General features: G+C 47.0%; 4 protein-coding genes across 8 annotated transcripts; 1 reads left to right on the plus strand and 3 right to left on the minus strand.

Annotated features, from left to right (window-relative positions):
* Window positions 1–4,432: 4,432 nt before the first annotated feature.
* LOC120809268 (DNA-directed RNA polymerase II subunit RPB3) lies at window positions 4,433–6,876 on the minus strand. The gene is made up of 9 exons (XM_040162949.2): window positions 6,656–6,876; window positions 6,282–6,331; window positions 6,096–6,164; window positions 5,924–5,976; window positions 5,565–5,693; window positions 5,436–5,487; window positions 4,954–5,122; window positions 4,797–4,871; window positions 4,433–4,700 (listed from the first exon to the last, which is right to left on the minus strand). The coding sequence occupies exons 1-9, from the start codon at window positions 6,739–6,741 to the stop codon at window positions 4,556–4,558; spliced, it is 828 nt and encodes a 275-aa protein (XP_040018883.1). The 5' UTR covers window positions 6,742–6,876; the 3' UTR covers window positions 4,433–4,555.
* A 181-nt stretch (window positions 6,877–7,057) lies between these two features.
* Window positions 7,058–10,734, minus strand: LOC144383681 (ubiquinone biosynthesis protein COQ9-B, mitochondrial-like). The gene is made up of 9 exons (XM_078082214.1): window positions 10,649–10,734; window positions 9,798–10,017; window positions 9,155–9,290; window positions 8,388–8,530; window positions 8,230–8,314; window positions 8,046–8,150; window positions 7,757–7,912; window positions 7,615–7,668; window positions 7,058–7,342 (listed from the first exon to the last, which is right to left on the minus strand). Exons 1-9 carry the CDS (start codon window positions 10,704–10,706, stop codon window positions 7,307–7,309), a joined length of 993 nt encoding a protein of 330 aa, XP_077938340.1. The 5' UTR covers window positions 10,707–10,734; the 3' UTR covers window positions 7,058–7,306.
* A 160-nt stretch (window positions 10,735–10,894) lies between these two features.
* Window positions 10,895–14,047, plus strand: LOC144382923 (anamorsin-like). Of its 5 annotated transcripts, none has more exons than XM_078082217.1 (9): window positions 10,895–11,033; window positions 11,431–11,612; window positions 11,705–11,848; window positions 12,055–12,134; window positions 12,258–12,417; window positions 13,121–13,197; window positions 13,370–13,488; window positions 13,600–13,675; window positions 13,748–14,047. In XM_078082217.1, the coding sequence occupies exons 2-9, from the start codon at window positions 11,465–11,467 to the stop codon at window positions 13,856–13,858; spliced, it is 915 nt and encodes a 304-aa protein (XP_077938343.1). In that variant the 5' UTR covers window positions 10,895–11,033; window positions 11,431–11,464; the 3' UTR covers window positions 13,859–14,047. The 5 variants fall into 5 exon arrangements, with proteins under 5 accessions (XP_077938343.1, XP_077938345.1, XP_077938342.1 ...); XM_078082219.1 differs by having other exon boundaries at window positions 13,124–13,197; XM_078082216.1 differs by having other exon boundaries at window positions 10,999–11,096.
* Window positions 14,040–22,042, minus strand: LOC120809264 (protein arginine N-methyltransferase 7). Its single transcript, XM_040162944.2, has 17 exons — window positions 21,818–22,042; window positions 21,231–21,267; window positions 17,707–17,856; window positions 17,460–17,568; window positions 17,244–17,356; window positions 16,898–17,127; window positions 16,641–16,821; window positions 16,414–16,541; window positions 16,162–16,312; window positions 15,987–16,070; window positions 15,863–15,910; window positions 15,689–15,775; window positions 15,400–15,561; window positions 15,228–15,302; window positions 14,653–14,813; window positions 14,471–14,567; window positions 14,040–14,390 (listed from the first exon to the last, which is right to left on the minus strand). Exons 1-17 carry the CDS (start codon window positions 21,910–21,912, stop codon window positions 14,232–14,234), a joined length of 2,067 nt encoding a protein of 688 aa, XP_040018878.2. The 5' UTR covers window positions 21,913–22,042; the 3' UTR covers window positions 14,040–14,231.
* Window positions 22,043–22,065: the final 23 nt, after the last annotated feature.

The raw sequence follows: 22,065 nt of genomic DNA on the forward strand, positions 1-22,065 counted from the left end.
CACAAAGGATTGTGGGTGAAACATCATTGCGTTGTTTCCAAAAACATGAAAGACATTTATTATAGTATAGAAAGTACACATATTAACGTAAACGTAAACGTCAATTGGTATAAATAGAGAGAGGTCAATTTAAATGATATATAGCGGGGGTAACTTTATCTGAGTTTTATCCAGAGATGGATGGGTTTTACACAAGAATAAATGTAGATATTTATAGTATTATATACTAATATAATATATTAATAATAATAATATTATTAATAATAATAATATATATATATATCTCTCATAATAGCAGTCCTATATTAATAACGATAATAATGTTAATAGTTGTAAAAAATATACTGTAAATAGTACCGTTACATCATGTTTGTAACAAGAGCAAAGGAAGGTTCTGGAGGACAAAGCGTGAGTAGGAACGGGGCGAACAGACAAGAGGAGTTGGTTTATGACTTTGGATGATGTGACACAAAGAAAAGCAGAAAAGAACAATGAGCTTCTTTTTTTTTTAAACGTGCAAATCAGAAGTGCCGGTGATTTGATTCATTGTGACATTCAAACGAGAGACCAACTCATTTTGAGGAAGCTTATATTTTTTTGATATATAATTTCAGCGAGCCATTGGTGGAGCTGTGATGGACGGATAGTAATAGTGGTGGTTTAGGGGCGTCCAAAGGGGCTGACGACGATCATTCTGAGGAGGGGAGGACGTCGTTGGAGACTTTGAGGACGGACATTTCTGTGCTACCAACATGAAACATCTGGTATTGTTGAAGATGAGGTGGGCTTTGAGCTACTGTAAGGGGATGTTTTGGATCATGCGGTCGTTACTCATGGAACCAGGGTCCAGGTATTTTTGAGGGTTGCGGTTCAGACAATCTCTTGATTCCGACAGGGAGCTTAGAGCTCCTGGTTCGGTCAACCCTTGGACTCACTGAGCCATGACACACATTTCCTGCTTGGATTGTTTCCATGAAGCTTACCCGTGAACTTGCCCGGTCACCAGTGTAAGCGGAAAACCTTCTCTCCGCTGCTCCAGTTTAACGGCCACGTTCAACAAGCCTCAAGCGAACAAGTTTAGGGGGATAAACACTTTATTGCTTTAACATTTTTACATTTTCTCAGCAGTGTACGGCAGCAGCACGTGTTACAAGTCGGAGCTCTTCTCCAGCACGCTACACGTACGTTTGTGAACGTATACCAGCCTCTGCAAAAGCGTCATACAAATATTAGTAATAATTAGAAACAGCCGGATGACTCATGCGGTGACGTCCTCACCTCCAACAGCATCACGAGGAAGCTCCGCAGGCGACAGCTATGCAGGGGCAGAGCCACCAGACTCTGGGCGGGAGGGAGAACAAAACAAATGAACGCATTGTCTGTTTGGCGTAAAACGGCCGTTTCCTTTCACATCGTGAGATTCAGGCCGTGTGCAAATAGCTCGCGGCCTTCCGCTTGACGTGCTCGCATACCAGCAAACGAGGGATGGAGTGGAAACGAATGAACGCGCTGACGTCAAAAAAAGTTGTGTTATGCGAGCAACAGCGGCTAACGGGGCTGTTTGAATGGGGAAACCTTTATACTTTATTCATTAAAATATTCATTAAGATACCGCAATGTACCGCAAACAGACCCGCTGTAACAAATCAGTAACACAATCGGCCTACTACCACCTGAAAAATGTAGCACGACTTAGAGGGCTCATGTCAGCTCAAGACTTAGAAACACTTGTACATGCCTTTATAACCAGTAGACTAGACTATTGTAATGGTCTCCTTGCAGGTCTTCCAAAATAAAACTGTCAGGCAGCTCCAGCTTGTTCAGAACGCTGCTGCTAGAGTTCTAACAAAGACCAAAAAATGTGAGCACATTACACCAATTCTTAAATCCTTACATTGGCTCCCAGTATGTCAGAGAATTCATTTCAAAATCCTACTGCTCACATATAAATCACTACATGGTTTAGGGCCAAAGTATATCACTGATATGCTTCCACTACATCTTCTGACACCATCTGTTAGTGATTCCCAGAGTAAATACACATCATGGCAAAGCATCATTTAGTTACTACGCAACAAACAGCTGGAATGAACTTCCTGAAGATTTAAGACTTAAACTCTGACCACGTTTAAAACAAGAATGAAAACTTTTATGTTCAGCTTCGCCTTCTGATAAATTTGACCTACATTGCACTTTTAACCTCTGCCTTTAATTAAACAATTTAAATAAGATTTCAATTTATAATTTCATTTGCTGTTTTTAATTGTCTTTTAATTCCTGCATTTTATTTCACTTTATTGTATGAAATGTTATGATGTGAAGCACTTTGAGTCTGCCTCGTGTATGAAAAGCGCTATACAAATAAACTTGCCTTGTCTTGCTGACAGCAGGAAGACCAGTAGCTCTGCTGGTGGTGGGGGGCACATTGTTCTCCACCAGCCGAGTGTACACACGTCTTCATAAAAGACACATTGATGAAGACACAATGACACGATTGATTTGGTGTTCGTGTCCTCCAAGCGTCAAGACCGCAACCTGTGACGCCATTTCTGAAAGGGAGCGTTCCAGTTCTCCCAGAAAGTGACCAGAGCAGAAGGTCAGGTAGGAGTGGCTCAGGACGAAGGGGAGGAGCCAGAAGAAACGTGCCAGAGGAACAAATTCATTCCTATTAACTCAGCGATTTTCGGTTCAGGGAAACAAAAACAGATGCATCTTGGGAGATGATAGAAGCAGAATTAGCGAGCTGAGGGTTTTAAAAACATGAGACCTTCCATATATCTGTATACTTCTGAGAAGTCCCACAACGAGGTGGTAGTGCTTCTGTAATAGTTTATTTAAAGTGACAAAACCATTTTGTAATATTTCCCCAAAATGAGTTGAGAAATATAAACAATTTGTAAATTATGGAAGATAAAGAAAATCCTGATTAAAAAATACTAAATCAATATAATATTCATTTAACTGTACATTTATGTCCAATGTATGCGCTTACTATCACCCACGTGTGTGTATATATACACATATAGATACACACAGTGAAATATGCACCTTAATAACAAGAACCTTAATAATATTAACAAGAAAACAAACATTCCGAGCAGTAATATACACACACAATGTATACTGATATATGTATACATAGAGCGATGTATACTGATACATATACATATAAATATACCTAGTTGTCATGGGGATATGGCAACGAGCACATTGTGCCACATTTTACTAAATACATCTTTGTCCTCCTGCTAAATCATTTGTCTTTTTAAAGATGGACTTGGAAAGACTTTTTTTTTTTAATTCTCTTAATCCCGACAGCAATAAAAGAGACTTTTGCAGCATGTAACCATGTACGATGTTCTCATATGAACAATGAATGTTTTCATCCTGACACGAAATGGCAATTAATCATTTTTCTTTTATTTCCTGTTTTTTCAGGGGATGAAAAAGGTCCCTGCAAGAGCTGACTGGGCCTGTCGGTACCAGCGATTGGTTTCCTGGTATGAATACAGCTTCATCCCCAGTGTAGGACCAGAGGGAGAAGAACGCTCCACCTGGTGGTCAACAGAACAAACCCCCCCCAGCGATGATGAAACAAAAGCATCAAACTAAACTCCATCTATAAGGTGCTTCTTCTAAACGACTCATCACGACACCACGATACCCAACGCGAACACTGTTGTCATCTCATGTCTCTTTGTAGTGATTTCACGTCTCTTTGTAGCCATCTCGCGTGTCTTTGTAGTCATTTCACGTCTCTTTGTAGTCATTTCTTGTCTCTTTGTAGCCATCTCGCATCTCTTTGTAGTCCTTGAGTCCTTTGTAGCACAGGGATGTTCTGCTTCACCAGGCGGGTCGGCGGCAGGGTGGGGGGGGAGACCGCCATCGAGGACGTCGCCGTCTTCTTCGGCCGAGGAAGAGGAGCAAATGGAGGAGACAGTCTTTTTTTTAATCACTAATCATACATGTGTGTTAGCTAACTGTATTCTAATCACGTCAGAGTCTGCTAATCCTAAATAATATTTATTATGGGTTCATTGAATTTACGTCTCATGTGGTTTTCTTAAAGGGACAGTTCACCCAAAATCCAGAGCTAATCCTCCTCTTCACTGGAGTGATGTGAGCCTCTGGAGTTCGGCTTTCTCTCCCATGCAATGGGAGAATGTCACAGCGTAATAATGTCTCTCACGACGGCTGAGCGATACGAACCTGGTGGCTTTAGGTGTAGGACGAGAGCAGAATGAGGGCTTTTACTTTGAAAAGTTTGTGCGTGATCACGAGATTGATAAATCTGGGAGGTTCTTCTTCTCTACAAAGTGAACATCTAGATTAATGAATACTTTATTGATGTACTTATGCAGAGCCCTTTTATGTTTGAGCATTTGCACCAAAAACAAACGCAGAAATAGCAATAAAGACAAATGACCCATTAAAAGTTCCTCAGGACAAATTTATTAAAAAAAAAAAAGTTAGGCCGTAGGAAGAATATCATTACAAAAGCATAAAGTTCACTACTAACAACCCCGAGTGGTGCTCGGGTCCGGCTCCGTGGCCCTCAGTTGATGGTGAGCACGTCGCTCTGGATCTCGTGGCTCAGCTGCGTCTGCAGGTCGCTCAGCTTCTTCTTGAGGACGGCCAGCGCCGACATGACGATGGTCTCCGGTCGCAGCGAGCCGCACGACTCCACGTTGTAATAGAACCTAGGCGGGGAAACGCCGCGGCAGAGCTGTTGGGCCGCTCGAAGCTCGAGGCGCGTTGCTCTCGCAAAACAATGAAGAATGAAAGTAAGATATCACCTTTCCGGCTTCCCGTTGGGGTCGTAGGGAGCCTGGACCTCATCCTCCTCGATCTCGGAATATTCGCTCTTTGGCCTGGAAACCAGAGATGTCACTTCATCGCTCCAACAAAAAAAAACCCGCCAACGCCGCCGGCCCGATTGAAGCGAGAACGTACCACTCCTCGGGCCGCGGGAAGACCGTGTGCCTCAGCGCGTTGTCCGGGTCGTACTCGAAGGACACCCCCGCCGTGGGGTTCCACTTGGCGTGCTCCTTGCCGAAGCCCTTCTTGGCGTACGCCCTGAGCCGCAGCTCCTGGCCCTTACGAAGCTTCACCAGTATGATGTCTACGGGGTTTTGGTAAAGGACGCAAGGAGGACGAGGACAGAAGGGGGGGGGGGGGGGGGTCAACGTTTGAAAATTGCGGCTAATGGTGCTCAGTTAATGCCAGAATGTTCAGCAGAGAGCGGATGAGACTACGTGTAAGAAGGCACGTGTGAAAACCACAGGCCGTGTGGTCTCGTCAATAACGTTCCCACTGAAGTTAGTTTGAGTAGAATCTTAGAAGAAGAGATTGCTCTTCTTCTAAGTTCATCCAAACTCCCATTTAGAGAAGTTCGGCATTCAGACCGGACTTGAAAATGAGCCCGATCAGCTCACCGTCCTGTTCGACGTAGTCGTTGGGGTCACTGTCCCGACTCCTGGACGTCACCTGGGAAGCCCAAAGACAAACGCGGTCAGCTCGCTCCTCCGCTCACCCTCTCGGGCGGTCGGGTCGAGAGGACTCACCGGGATCACTCTCGGGTTGTTGGACAGAAGGTCGCGCGAGGTGACGTGGCGCGTCTGGTCCTCGGTACACCGGACGTCCAGCGTCAACTCCACAGAGCACTCCGGGCAGAAATCGTCACAGGTGCAGTCCTGCAGGGCGGGAGCGGAGGAGGGGGGGGGGGTTTGTGAACAGATGTTGCAGGAGCGCGCTACCCTCATCCCGGTGTGATGGCGAGGTCCGGGCTCCCTTTATGCAGGGATTGCTGGCCTCCAACCGCAACGTCTTAAAGCGGTGGGCTCCAAATACCGGTGATGCATTCAAGGGTCGCTGACACAAACCACTTTTAGTTCGGGTCGATTCCCAAATTCAGCACACGCACCCTGGAATACTGCATTTTGTCCACGATGTCGTCACTCGTGAGAGGTATGAGGCCTGACGACAGAGAGAAAAAAAACACACATCGGACGGCTTCTTTTAACAGCACAGTGGAAACACGACAGCGATGCGTGCACAATGACTCCGGCCCAGCAGCAGCATCCTCCGGTACACACCGACTCGGTGCGCGATGAACTCGTCGTGCAGCACCGAAGAGTTCGCGTCGATCTGGATCCAGTCGATCGCTGCAAAAGGGGGGAACAAAAAAAAAAACACACACACACGTTGCGTCTCAGTGCGGACAACGATTCACACACATGTTTGGGCGCAGAGGAAACCGCCGAGAGGACAGTTCACTTCACCTATGGTGGCGACTTCTGACATGAACACGCGGCGGATGGAGTTCGCGACCCTGAACGGGGAGAAAAGAGGAACGTTTGACAGACGTGAAGTAGTAAAAAGGACACGGGATCCATCATGTTAGGTTGACTGGGACGTGCACGACTGCCGAAAAAAAAAACAAAAGGGCGCGTTTAATTTAAGAAACAGCGTAACCCAGAGAATGTCAGCTCCCCCTGTGTTTTAATACTAAAAATACTGTAAGGTATTTAGTATTAAAACCCTCTGCGTGTTAAGCAGCTGTGGACACGCAGCGTTGGCTCTGAGGAGGAGGGGGAGCAATGGCTGCTCTGCTCGGCACACGCTCTCTCGAGCGGACAAATGAGTGACTACTTACGCCAGGTCGGTGTTCTCAATGACGAATTTGACATTCTCGTCAGTCAATTCCGTTATTTTCACCGTCGGCTGGTTCGCATACGGCATTATCGGAGGGAAATTAACCGATTAACGTGATGAAATCGTTCATAAATGGGATACCGCTGCTTTCAGTTGAAGGCCTTTCCGGAACAATTTTCGCTACACGCCGATTGGCCAGGAGATGTAAATACGAATGCTGATTGGTCACAATGATAAATTGAGGCGGGTCCTTATTTAGTATCCGGGTCACATTAGGCTGGAAGATATTTTTCAAAGTAAAAGCGCGCAGTTCTTTTTCTGGAGTGTCCGTTAGCTATGGGGACAATTTAATTGGTATTTTATATGTGTGTAGAGAAATATAGAACATCCTAGTAACAACGCGTTTTATAATTTTGACTTTATTGTGTTTTGATCCAACAAAAGAAATGACATCACTATGTCCAAAGGGGAAAAAAACAGAAATCTTAGGACAGTAAGACAAGACATGAGTCTTCTCACTATGAAAAAATAGCTTCCTCTTGCTCAACACAATCCATAACCCAATGCTATCAGGTTATCCAAAATAGGAGAAAAAAGAAAGTTGCGCTTTGGCCAGGCGGTAGTGATCAGCGCGAGGGAGCGTTGTTTTCCATCATCGTCTCTGGTTCAGTCCTGTGAGGTTTTTCAGCTGCAAAACACAAGACAAACATCCGCTATGTTTCTATCCATACATTTAAATTGGCTTCATGTACTGTTCAAACCATCCAAACAGTCAACCCTCTGCATCAAAATGCACCAAATGTATAACTTTGAATGTGTGATTTAACTGCTAAAAGGGAAATATCAAAATAAGAGCGTAGACTATACTGTGTGCGTACATCCACAATGGGGAGGAGACTCTTGTGCTAATTCAGCCGTAGGGGTTCTGATATGACGGATGAGCAGGAGGCAAACACTTACTGTAACAGCAGCTCCCATCAGCCCCTGCACCACTGTTTCACCGGTCGCCTGCGCCTACAGAATAAAGTGAAAGTGACTTATGGCTGAGGAACATACGACGGATTTCTTGCTTTATGCCGCTTTATGCTATTTAACCGGCCACCTGCTTGGCGGCGGCGCCCATCTTGACGACGTCCTGAATGCGGTTGTCCAGGAAGTTCCAGGTGTCCAGGAAGTCCGGCGAGGAGTCCTGCAGCATCACCAGCTCGGTGGTGTTGTAGATGCCCGTCAGCGCCGCCCGCTTGGTGTACCAGTTCATCTGCAACAGAAAAGGTCCCACGTGCGGTTTCTGAGAAAGGCCTCAACGCGGCCTCCGTGACACGCTTATCACATTACACAAACACACCGGATGAACTACGAAAAGGAGACGCGCGTCGACGGGATCCACTCACGTCCGTGGAGCGGTCCCCGGCGTAGTACCACATGTCGTCCACCAGGGTGGAGAGGTGCTTCAGGCTCTCTGGGATGTTGTGAGGGAGCAGCAGGATGCTCATTGCCTGAGAACATGGGAGCAAAGTCAAAAAGGAAATATATATATATATATATATATATATATATTACACACACGTTGTCTACCTGTGGCCAGGATTCAATGTATGGGATGTGCATCCTCAGTCTGGTCTCTACAGCATCTCTCAGAAAGTCAGCGGTCTTCTTCGGCCTGTAACACAGCAGTCTTAGCCAAAGGCTTCACAGTGAACGCAATAGTTCTCCGCCACCGTCCGTGTACTGACTCGGCTTGGCCCAGCTGGACCCGGTTGTGTTGCTCGGCCAGCGTCTCCGTCAGCTGAGCGTTGCACTGGGCGACAAAGTGGAGGACCAGGTCTCCAGCTCCGTTGTGGAACATTCCGGTGGAGGCGGAGGACAGGCCCAGCGTCTTGACACACACACACACAGACACAACCAAATAGTTACAGTGGGAGGAAATACGCATTTCATCCGCTGCCGATTGTGCAAATCGATGTGTACTTTTTATGTGATGTGATTTTCTGCATTTTCTTTTATACGGTTATAATCTGTGTTTCTGGTCAGTGGGAAAACTCAAAACGCTTATTTCTGTATATTAAATTAATATCAAATCGAAACATCCATGGTACAAATTGAATTTCTATTATCAAGACATCCGTCTGTTTTATGAGAAGGAACCTTCATCCTCTTTGATTGGATCCCAAATAAAAAGAATAATCTTTTATTAATGATAAATAGTTGCCAACATGATTATTAATAAATGAAAAATGACACCAGTTACTTGACTTTTGTCCCCTTCAAAGCTTGAATAAAATAACATGATGAATGCCTTCTGGGTTGCGTCATGTGCCGTATGCTGCAGCCACCAGTTGCTATATATATATATATATATATATATATATATATATATATATAACTGGGAGGACTGGTATTATTTAAGTTGTGCACGCGTGTCACTCGCACTGCCTCGTCTTCGGGGGTCCGATAAAATCCCTGCAGCGTCCCTACGTGTGAGCCAGCGCCGCGAGCTCACCTCAGCGGCGGCGGCCACGGCGTCCAGAGACCAGCCGTGCAGCGGCACGAACTCCAGCGCGGCGGTCAGGACTCGGGCCTGAAGCTGCTCCTCGGTTTCGTATTCCTCCCCCTGGTCCCCGGCCTGGTCCTGGTAGCTTCACGGAGACGCAACAGTGAACTCTTGAACAATATCACGTTATGATTGCACCAGCTTGGACACAACATTTTAAATAACATCCTTTTTAGTGAAAAAAAAAAAGTCTGATTAGGTATTTTGTAACACTATAAATAAGACGGCTAAGAAGCGAATTCCTAGTGAGATGTAGGGAATAAAAAAAAGGGGGTTCTCAGCTAATTTTGAGATATCTTCCTGTATAGAAAAGCCAAAATATTTCCATCCTATTTCAAGAAAGTGTCTGCAAAGCAGACATAAAAATGAAAAACCTTTAAATATATTTTTAAGTTGTGCGAGTCTCCTCATTCTTAAATCAGCCCGGACATATTTTCTATAAGTTACTCATGCAACAATATTTATGATTATATGCGTTTTATGTACTACAATAAAATGAATCAAAACCTGCACGCCGCAATCTTACGTCTACCGACGCAACAGAACATTTTCATTTCCAATTCCACGTTGTCGATGTTGTCAGCGGACCGACCTGGTGTTTGGCCTGGAGGCCTCCCCGGCGGCGTCCCGCGGGGCCCCCGCTGGGTCCTCATCGGCGCGGTGGCCGTGCTCGTGGTAGGTGGTGGAGGACGAGGAGGAGGAGGAAGGCGGTTTGTCAGATTTAGATTCATCCTGAAGCCTCAGCGCCGCGCGGTGGAAGCCTCGGCTCAGGCTGCCGCTCTGCGGGTTCGGTGCCGTTGGTGCAGCGACCGCTGTGGGTGGAGATGTAGTCATCAGCTCCAGAGGATTTGGGAGTTGGGAGATGAATATGTCCCATTCATATGCTACATTCATGGCCAAATATTGCAACTTTGCTCTTTCTTTCAAGTAACATTGGGACTTGGGAAATAGTTGCACTTTTGAGTCAATCTCCTCTGTAATCATCAGCTTTTCTCTTGCTGGAGCAAAAAGAATCCATCATGCCTGCAACACTTACACCCTTCAAGTATTGCCTATCGAACCCTATAAATGCACCAGGATGAATTGGAGCATATTATTATTAGTATTATTTCACAATGTATCTCAGTGCCAGCGACAACTTTCGAAAAAGATTTGTTTTGTTTATGGGAAGCAGATTTTGGCGGCTTGCAGATTTCACTCAGCAGCAGCGCATTTGTCTTCAATATTCAGGCCCCCACACAATCCTCCAGATGTTCTACTTCCAAAGCCACAGCCGACAGACTGCTGCCCTTCGTGCCCGCCGCGCGTCACAAGTGACTTTGGGGCGGACGGCTGACTCGTTTTAAGCAACGCACAACTGAGAGATCTATTAATGCACACGAATCACTTCCCCAGCAGTATTTATTAAGCCGACACGACGAGGACCAGCCGGTCCAGCCTCACCTCTGGCCAGCCCCCGGAGTGCCCTTCCAGCACGGAGGCCTCGGAGCAGCGCTGCCATGTTCCGCTGCGCTGCGCGTTGTTTTTCTCTTCTGGGCGCAGCCGCGTCACTTAAGCGCGACTCGGCGAAGCAGCAAACGGCAAAGCGACGGGCAACGGCCAGCGAGTCGCCTTCAAAGTAAAACGCACGCTCATTGCTTTCTGGGCGCATAAAAGAATGAAAGCAACAATAAAAAAAAGAAATGTTTTAGACTATAATTGGAATTGTTTTAAAAGATGTCCACGATGAACAGCCTTCTACGTTTGACCTGTTAAAGCCAAACATTACAACAACGATTGTATTTTGAAAAATCTGACCGGAAGCCTATAAACCCTTAGTCAACATTAGGTAAGTTCGAGAACATCCGATTGACGTTGTCGTTTGTTTCAGGTATTCAACCACAAGACACGCGTAAGTACAAAGACAAAAGGCGTGAGTACATTATAAAGCTTAAAAACCTCGTGAACTCAATAACCAGCATGTGCGACGCGCGACGACGCGTTTCTGTTCACCTGCCGATCAACAAGCTAACAGGCTAACTGTCGGTTAGCCTCGTGAACCGCTCACATTATGGAAGTAAGAGAAGAAGAGCGCTTAAGGAACCGTTCCACCGGTTCCTTTTCACGTAACGCCGCTCTTCCACATTGTCGACCTTGTTGTTCGCGTTATGACGTAGGGCCGCGATGACGAAACGTTGCCGTGGCGCCGCGTTTGTTTTGACTGCGTTGCGTCGCGTCACGTCCAGGTAGCGGACCCGCTGTCCCCTGCCGCGCGGAGACATGGCGGAGCTGGGCGTCCGGGCCGGAGACGAGGTGCTGTTGGTGTGGGCGCAGCCGTCGGCCCCCGCGGCCCTCGAGCAGCACGCGGAGGAAGTGGGAGCCGCTGGCTGCCGCGTGTCGGTGGAGAACATGGAGCGGCTGCTGCTCTGTGAGTGACCCGCGCTCGGTGAACCACGTGTGATCGCCCCACGTGCAGTGAAACGATCCTCTGCTTTCCCCTTCCCCCCCCACCACACACAGCATCCCACCCGGCCTCCACCTTTGACTGGGTGCTGTCTGGCCTCCTGGCTGACAGCTCCTCCGCCCACAGCGCCGAGACGCTGGCTGAAATGGCCCGAGTGCTCAAACCTGGTGGGAAGCTGGTCCTGGATGAAGCGGTCACAGGTGAACCGAACGTTTATAGGCTGAGCATTGGGCCGGACAACGGGAGGATGTACGCTGTATTTTATTGGAACTTTAAGGGGGGGGGGGTCCTGATGCCACTATATTGCGAAATGCAATAGAAAAACATGCTATGAATCCACCTGGGCCGGGAGTCGTTCTCCTCGGGGTGTCCCAGCGCGTTTGACTGCTTTCCTCCTGTGGGGCAGGAGCTGAGGCGCGGAGCGTGAGGACTGTGGAGAAGCTGGTGTCTGCTCTGAAGCTGTCCGGCTTCATGTCGGTGACGGAGGTGGGCTACGCAGAAGACCTGGAACGGAAACATCTGCACCGGTGACACCCCACACGGCAGAATGTCTCCCTTTTGACCCGTCGACCCTCTCTCCTGTTTGCCCCCCCCCCCCCCATCATCCAGGTCAGTAAAGCAGAACTGAGTGCAGAGGCGTTGAGCTCCCTCAGGACAGCCACTGGTTACCAAGGCAACACTCTGTCTAAAGTCCGCGTGTCGGCCTCCAAGCCGGCCTTCGAGGTGGGATCCTCCAGCCAGATTAAACTCTCGTTCAGGAAGAAGCCAGGTAGGTTCAAGTTTGTTTGTTTTCTTGTTTTTTGTCCACACGTTAAGCTGAAGGAGTCCGATGGGTCAGACCCGTCTAAACTGTAACGTGTCTCATTATGGTCCAAAACCACCGTTAGACCTTTTCAAATCTCACACGATTGGATGAAGGTTACATGAATAGACACACCAGCTTTTGAACAAATGTTTAGTTCACGTCAAATGGACTGTGTCCATTACAAACATAAATGTCCCCCGTTCGATGCACCGTACCGGATTCTAGCTTTAGCTCATTTGCATCTGTAGTTACAGGGTGACTTGATACAAAGGTGGAAGCACTGAAAAGAACACGCAACACAAATTGAAACTGAAATTAGCCGAAGATGTACTTTATGGTTTGAACCTTTTTTTTCCTAGATATTAAACATCAATAATAATTTCAATCCTTTGACGAGAATTTCAGTGTCAATTCTTGACACTGAAAATATTGGTTTTGGAAAAAAATACCCTTTGTCTTGTTGCCATTTAGACTCTGATTAAACACGTTTGATCCTTTGCAAGGCATTTGTTAGCTTTGGCAGCTGCACGTGTTTGAACATCCGCGTCATCTGCATGCATTTCTTTGGACGTTCTTTTAGTTCTCGGTTTCTCGTCTGTTTAACGAAATGCGTCGCTGAGCAGCACGCTTTGATTTGGTCAGTTCACACAAAAACCCCTTTTCCCAGCAGAGAAACCAGCTCTGGATCCCGACGCGGCCAAAATGTGGACGCTGTCAGCCAACGACATGGACGACAACGACGTGGTGAGTCGTTCAATGCACTTTCCGAGACATGTCCTGCACAGGGAGACATGTCCTGCACAGGGAGACATGTCCTGCACAGGGAGTGCGATTTAGTGGGATCTCGTGGACTATGGGACTATTTGGGAATACCTCTGATGACTACTGACTGTCACTCGTCCCCGCTGCACCACAGGACCTCGTGGACTCCGACGCTCTACTGGACGAGGAGGACCTGAAGAAGCCGGACCCGGCTTCTCTTAAAGCCCCCACGTGTGGAGAAGGGTCAGCCAAGAAGAAAGCCTGCAAGAACTGGTGAGTTCAGACCCCCCCATCTGTTGTTTAAAGCATAGGACCAAAACACGGGAGCAGGAAGGAAAGCATGTAAACGCACAGATGACGACGACGTGCTCCTCGTCTGTGCAGCACGTGTGGCCTCGCTGAGGAGCAGGAGAGTAAAGGGAAACCGAAGACCGATCTACCAAAGTCCGCCTGTGGAAGCGTGAGTAGATTCTCTTGACGTTTGTCGAGTTCTAACCCAGCAAAGCTTTTCAATGGCGCGTCCTTGTGGCAGTGTTACCTGGGCGACGCGTTCCGGTGTGCCAGCTGCCCGTACGCGGGGATGCCGGCCTTCAAGCCGGGCGAGAAGATCGTGCTGGACAAGAAGACGCTGACCGAAGCTTGACACGCCGCAGCGTTGAATATCACATTCCTCCGTCCAGAGACACGACTTCCTCTGCAGCAGCGTCGCTTTGTGTGATGTTTGGAGACGGCGGCGTTATTTATTGTTTTCAATAACTGTCCCGTTTAATGATTTCTTATGTACATGTTGCCTTTTGCGATCGAACACATTAAAGCCAGTCTTCTTCCTGAACACAACGTTTATTGAAGTGAATGTGGCCAAACAAGCAGCAGGTGAAACGTCCTCGTGTCAGCAGAACAACATTTTCATCCGCTCGCTTTTGGGAAGCACTTGACACGACTTGCTAACGTCCGAACGCCGCCGCCAGTCGGGAACAAGAGCGCCTCGCGTCAAATGTGCACCAGTCCCTTCAGCGTCACGGCGACGCCACGCCGAAGTCCATCTTGACGTCTCCCAGCGCGGGTTCAAAGGTGACGCTGTAGGTCACCGCGGCTCGGCCGTCCCCCGAGGTCTCCCACGGCGACCGGAGGAAGTACACTCCCTGCTTCCTGTGGCGGCTCCACTGGCACTCGCCCTGCGAGGGCGGCACAGACAAGGTGAAGGCTAAAGAACAAACGGCGGCTGCAAAGACGGGCGGCGGCGGCGGCGTGATACCTGCTCCCCGACTGGCCCGATCAGTCCCGCGCTGACCGTGATGTCAGCGGTGAGGTGGTATTCCATCCACAACGCGACGCCATGGCAACGGCCTTTCCTGCAGAAGACGTTCAGAACCCCCGCTGTAAACATCGGAAAACAACCCGGCTGTGCTTCGCTCGCTGCGCGGCGCCGCCGCCTACCTCACGAAGGGCAGCGAGCCCCGGCTGCTGATTGGCCGCTGGGGAACGAGTTGCGTGAAGTCAAAAGCCATGACCTGTGCCGACCGGGTCACGGCGCGGCACGGGTACTCCCACAGCGGGTGGGGCTCCGCCTCGCGGGACTCACGGAAATCCAAGGATCTCTGCAGGGGGAAGTTTTTATTATTTTATATGAACAACATCGCAGAAATAAAGCGTCTTAAGTTTGAATGTGGCGCTCAAATCTGTGACGGCAATTCATAGACGACAATATTTAAAACTTAATTTCAACGCCCTTCAATCCTCAACAAATGTTAAACATATTTAAGGATTCCAAACATCTTTTGAGGTTCTCAAATTGATGATGTCATCGCCCTGAAGGAAAGAGTGAAACTAAAGTGAAATGAGGCGGAAATATTTCAGTTTTATATTATTGTGATTTTTTTGGGAAATATTTTGTTTATTTATATTTGAATCTATTTTACAGTGACTTTTTTTTTTTTTTACAAATAATATAACATGATATTAGTATTCTCCTTCTACCTGTAGATCGTACTAGGTGTGAAAATGAAATTCACCTGGACCATCTCATCCATAGCGGAGACATCGAAGCCCTCGCACGTCCCACACGGCGCTCTGATCTTCCACAAGTCCTTAAGACACGAGGACAAAGCCGCACGCGGCGTCACACACACGCACGCACGCAATAGTCAGACGTCCGTATGCGCGACAACGTCCCGTCTCCCTCACCTGGAACTCCACGGCCACCACGTAGAGAGCGGCGGCGCGGGGCAGGACGGTGGCGTCGGGCCGCAGCAGGCCCGCCAGGGCGGTCCGACGGTACCAGAAGGTCAGGGAGTGCCAGGGCAGCAGGCTGGTGCTGAAGTAGGGTTCGCCCATCAGGACGGAGACCTGCAGGGGGGGGGGGGGGGAGGGGGACGCCCACGTCATGAGCTAAGGGCGCCACGCGTGGCCGATGTCTTTGTGCGCCGTAGCGCCGCGAGAGCAGCTCGCCCTTCAAAAAAAAAAAAAGGGGTACCTGCTTCCCTGCGAGGCCGCCGCTGCTCAGCTGCTCCGCCCGGACCTCCAGCTCGACGCCTCCTTCCATGGAGTTGGCCTCCAGCACCTGCAGATGAGAATGCGCCGCGTCACGGCTGCTGTTGTTGTTGTTGTTGTTTTTGTTGTTGCTCCCGAAGCTGCGCTGCTCGTTTACCTGCTCAATGAGCTGTTTCGACATGCGGGAGTTTTCCAGAGCGTAGACCTGCAGAGGAGCAAGCAGTCAGAGACGCAGTGTTCTATTTGGGTGGGGGTGGGTGGGGGAAGGCGGCGCCCGCTACCTTCTTGGCTCCCATCATGTGGGCGAAGACAGGAAGCAGACTTCCGTCGCTGACGCCGAGGCAGACGCTGTCCTCCTTCAGGACCTGTTGGGGACACAGCGGGGGGACGGGGGAATCACACCAGCACCCTCGCACCGACCGTCCCCCCCCTCCCCTCCCCTCCCCTCCCACTCACGCTGCGCAGCGCGCTGACGTAGCTCTCCGTGCGCCGCCGGTCGTTGAGTTCGCCGAAACGCGGCCTGGTCCAAACCAGGTGGGCCTGGCAGGTGCAGCAGGGCCGGGGGGGCGGGGCGTCGGCCAGCGGGGGCGGGGCGTCGGCCTGCTGGCTGCGGGAGCGGAACCACAGCGGGACAAAAGAGGGAGTGAGTGAGTGCCGCCGTGGTTTTTGCCTTGTGATGTGACCGCGGGCGGCGGGCGGGCGGGGTACCTGTGGCGCCGCAGGCCGTACCACAGGCTGTAGTCGTCGCGGCGCACGGTCAGACTCAGCTCCTCAGATTCCGCCACTCCGCTCTCTGCGGGCAGGAAGTAAACACTCTGCATCCAGTGGTCCCGCCACTGAAAAATGATTGGCTCTTGAATCTTCCCTCGTAATCGATCTGCGAAGCCTTATTTCAACGTTCGATGGGTGTGACGTCGCTCAGCACTGGAACTCACCGGAGCCATCCGGGCCTCTGGGTAAGTCCAGCTGGGCGCCATGGAGCACACCACGCTTCCACCGGGGTCCATGTCCAGGTCCCACCAAGACAGAACCACCTGGGCCCGACCGCCACAGCGAGCGACGAACCGGGAGGTGTGGGACTGGGGCGCGCTGCTCACGGGCTTACTGAAGTCCACACTGAGGGGGGGAGCAAACCAAAGCTGAAAGAAGAAGAAGAAGAGGTGGAGGAGGAGGAGGAGCGTCCCTCCCGTACCTGAACATGGTGCAGAGCGGGCCGAGCGGGGTGAAGCTGTGAGGGGACACCTGGCTCAGCTGGATGTCGCACACCGAATGGACCCCGGCGCAGCGGCCCACGGCGGGCGGGGCCGCCAGGCGGGCCCCCTCCACCTCCACCGGCCGCAGCTGAGCCCAGCTCCACAGCAGCGGCGACTCCACCAGCTGGGCGTAGACGGTGGCCCGGTGGGGGACGGCCTCGCAGGGCTCCTGCAGGGGGGGCGGAGGGGACACCACACGATGTGACGCTGATCTTCAGCCGCATGCCGGAGAGCATCTCTACCGGTGTGAAGCCTAAAGTACTGCGCATAGCGTATCGTGCACACCTGGAGGAGGTTGCGGTGGGCGTGTTCATAGCTGGGCAGCGCGCCTTCTCCTATCAGCTCGGTATCGAACAGCTCCGTGATCACAACGTTGGCCTTCTCCTGCATGTCGCCATCTGCGTTCGGGTTACAGACACAAAACACAACCGGCATCAAACGTCTGGTCGCGCTCCTCGTGGCGGCCCGGCGCTCGCCGTGGCGCAGCGGCGCTGTGTGAACCTGCGCCCGCGGTGACGTCCGTGGAGTGTTTGTTGATGATCTTGATCTTTTCGGAGAAGCCGTTCTTTTGCACGATGCGCCGCGCCGCCTCAGCCGTGGGCTTGAAAACCTGCCGACACGAAGGAGACGCTGAGGAGGACGGGGAAGCTGCAAATGATGCCACCTCACGCAAGAAAATGTTTTCGTATACACGTAATCTTCTTCTCATCAGTCATCTTTTTCCTCTGGTCCAGCGCAGCCTCTGTACCTCCACAGCGTAGCAGAAGTCGGCTCCGGCAGTGACGGCCATCATGGACAGCAGTCCCGTTCCCGTCCCGATGTCCAGGACGACGACCCGCTCACCGCGAGCCTTTACTCTGGCTACGGCAGCCCGGATGCCCTCGTAGTACTTCTTATTCTGGAGGCACAAAGGACAGCAGCTGCCTCAATGCACAGGGAGGCAAAGTCTGTGTGTGGCGCCTCATTGCCTCGGTTCTCTTGTTCTAGGAAATACATTAATGACTGGAGTATAAATATCTACAGTATGAAGTATGAATATCTACAGTAAGGAGTATAAATATCTACAGTAAGGAGTATAAATATCTACATTATGAATATTAACAGTATAGAGTATAAATATTAACAGTATAGAGTATAAATATCTACAGTATGAATATCTACAGTAGGGAGTATAAATATCTACAGTATGAATATCTACAGTAGGGAGTATAAATATCTACAGTATGAAGTATGAATATCTACAGTAAGGAGTATAAATATCTACATTATGAATATTAACAGTATAGAGTATAAATATTAACAGTATAGAGTATAAATATCTACAGTATGAATATCTACAGTAGGGAGTATAAATATCTACAGTAGGGAGTATAAATATCTACAGTATTGAAGTATGAATATCTACAGTAGGGAGTATAAATATCTACAGTATGAATATCTACAGTATGAAGTACGAATATCTACAGTATGAATACAGTATGAAGTATAAATATCTACAGTATAAATATCTACAGTATGAAGTACGAATATCTACAGTATAAATATCTACAGTATGAAGTATAAATATCTACAGTATGAAGTATGAATATCTACAGTAGGGAGTATAAATATCTACAGTATGAAGTATGAATATCTACAGTAGGGAGTATAAATATCTACAGTAGGGAGTATAAATATCTACAGTATGAATATCTACAGTATGAAGTACGAATATCTACAGTATGAATACAGTATGAAGTATAAATATCTACAGTATAAATATCTACAGTATGAAGTACGAATATCTACAGTATGAATATCTACAGTATGAAGTATAAATATCTACAGTATGAAGTACGAATATCTACAGTATAAATATCTACAGTATGAAGTATAAATATCTACAGTATGAAGTACGAATATCTACAGTATGAAGTATAAATATCTACAGTATGAAGTATAAATATCTACAGTATGAAGTACGAATATCTACAGTATAAATATCTACAGTATGAAGTATAAATATCTACAGTAGGGAGTATAAATATCTACAGTATGAAGTATGAATATCTACAGTATGAATATCTACAGTATGGAATATAAATATCTACAGTATGAAGTATAAATATCTACAGTAGGGAGTATAAATATCTACAGTATGGAATATAAATATCTACAGTATGAAGTACGAATATCTACAGTATAAATATCTACAGTATGAAGTATAAATATCTACAGTAGGGAGTATAAATATCTACAGTATGAAGTATGAATATCTACAGTAGGGAGTATAAATATCTACAGTAGGGAGTATAAATATCTACAGTATGAATATCTACAGTATGAAGTACGAATATCTACAGTATGAATACAGTATGAAGTATAAATATCTACAGTATAAATATCTACAGTATGAAGTACGAATATCTACAGTATAAATGTCTACAGTATGAAGTATGAATATCTACAGTAGGGAGTATAAATATCTACAGTATGAAGTATGAATATCTACAGTAGGGAGTATAAATATCTACAGTAGGGAGTATAAATATCTACAGTATGAATATCTACAGTATGAATATCTACAGTATGAAGTACGAATATCTACAGTATGAATACAGTATGAAGTATAAATATCTACAGTATAAATATCTACAGTATGAAGTACGAATATCTACAGTATAAATATCTACAGTATGAAGTACGAATATCTACAGTATAAATATCTACAGTATGAAGTATAAATATCTACAGTAGGGAGTATAAATATCTACAGTATGGAGTATGAATATCTACAGTATGAATATCTACAGTATAAATATCTACAGTAGGGAGTATAAATATCTACAGTATGAATATCTACAGTAGGGAGTATAAATATCTACAGTATAAATATCTACAGTAGGGAGTATAAATATCTACAGTATGAAGTACGAATATCTACAGTATAAATATCTACAGTATGATGTATAAATATCTACAGTATGAAGTACGAATATCTACAGTATAAATATCTACAGTATGAAGTATAAATATCTACAGTAGGGAGTATAAATATCTACAGTAGGGAGTATAAATATCTACAGTATGAAGTACGAATATCTACAGTATGAAGTATAAATATCTACAGTAGGGAGTATAAATATCTACAGTATGGAGTATGAATATCTACAGTATGAATATCTACAGTATAAATATCTACAGTAGGGAGTATAAATATCTACAGTATGAATATCTACAGTAGGGAGTATAAATATCTACAGTATAAATATCTACAGTAGGGAGTATAAATATCTACAGTATGAAGTACGAATATCTACAGTATAAATATCTACAGTATGATGTATAAATATCTACAGTATGATGTATAAATATCTACAGTATGAAGTACGAATATCTACAGTATAAATATCTACAGTAGGGAGTATAAATATCTACAGTATGAAGTATAAATATCTACAGTATGAAGTACGAATATCTACAGTATGAAGTATAAATATCTACAGTAGGGAGTATAAATATCTACAGTATGGAGTATGAATATCTACAGTATGAATATCTACAGTATAAATATCTACAGTAGGGAGTATAAATATCTACAGTATGAATATCTACAGTAGGGAGTATAAATATCTACAGTATAAATATCTACAGTAGGGAGTATAAATATCTACAGTATGAAGCGCCGTCTTTTCTGAGTGAATGGGCCGTACTCCTGTATTTCTGTTTTCTAGTCTGCAGATCATCAATTAGCCGTTTATTCTTGTGAATGAAGTGAAGACAGCAGGTACCACACACAGTGACACCTGCCATCAGTCACTAACATGGGCGCAGCAGAGGCACCCAAATGGTCACAGCACTTGGTTGTGCATCACATTTTATTTAACGAAAGGTTATTTGTTATACTTCCATGCCTATTATCAGAATAGTATTGATGTCATTGATGTTAATGCCTTGATATGCTTTAAACTATGCTTGGACTTAATTGCCATAGCGGAGACCATTATGATGCCTGCTTTGCTTCAACTAGCAAATAAATGAGGGTGCGGACGGTTTAACCACAGAATCTTTAGGTCATGTCTTATACCAACAATGAACCTACGAGTTTTCTCCTGAAAAGCTTCATTTTGGAGAGAATCTACATCTTTGTAGATGGTGCTTTGTGACACGGGCAGGTCCAGGACGACGATGAGTACGTAAAGGCGGCGTCCCGTCAAGCAAAGGTCTCGTTTAACAGCAAACACAGGAGGGTCATGAGAGACATATGAATTCATCCAGCAGAGGCCGACTCACCCGGTCATGGTCATGTAGCATATCTGCGTAACAGGACCTGAAAGACAAACAGCACAACACATTCAGGTGTGTTTACTATTGGTGTTTTGGTTTCGAGTCGCTGGCAGCTGATCATTTCTTTTTATTATTATAGAAATCAATGCTAGCCACAGGTACTGCTGGATGAACACGTAATATAAAACACCTAAACTCTTTATTTTGTATTAAAGGGTGCATTGGAATTAAACGCCTTCAGAGTCCTAAAGGTCAGTAGCTTTAGTGGTTTAACAAGCAAAAGTGACTAATATGATGAATACAGTACACGCCGTTATGAAATGCACTGTAATAAGTAACGTGTGTGTATATATATATATGGAGAGAATATATATATATATATATACGCATGTATATTAGAACCCACATCACTGGGGAATGTGCACACACGTGAATAGTGCAGATATTCCCTCAACTGTGACCAGAATACTCAAGAAATAAAGTTGTCTTCCTTGCTGCCGGCGGCGCGCGCTCATTCTACACATCGAACGCGCCACTGAGCCGGAAGTGGATGCTAGGCTCGGGGCTAGCATCAGCGCTAGCATGAGCGCTACCTGGCGATCTCCTGGTGGTAGTCGCACTCCTCGCTCTCCTCCACCCGCTCCGAGGCGCCGGCGCTCGGCACGCTTCCTCCGCAAAAGGCCGCCATTCCCGCCAGGACCGTAAAAACCCTTCCGGCTGTTGGTTTTTCAGAATATCGTACGACGCGTTACTGCGCTACTGATGCGGCATTGCACCGATGGAGGCCGCCATCTTTTCCCAGCGACGTCACACTTTTTAGGTCACGTGCACTCTCTCCTCT

The sequence above is a fragment of the Gasterosteus aculeatus genome, chromosome X (assembly GCF_964276395.1).
Source record: "Gasterosteus aculeatus chromosome X, fGasAcu3.hap1.1, whole genome shotgun sequence".
Taxonomy (NCBI): domain Eukaryota; kingdom Metazoa; phylum Chordata; class Actinopteri; order Perciformes; family Gasterosteidae; genus Gasterosteus; species Gasterosteus aculeatus.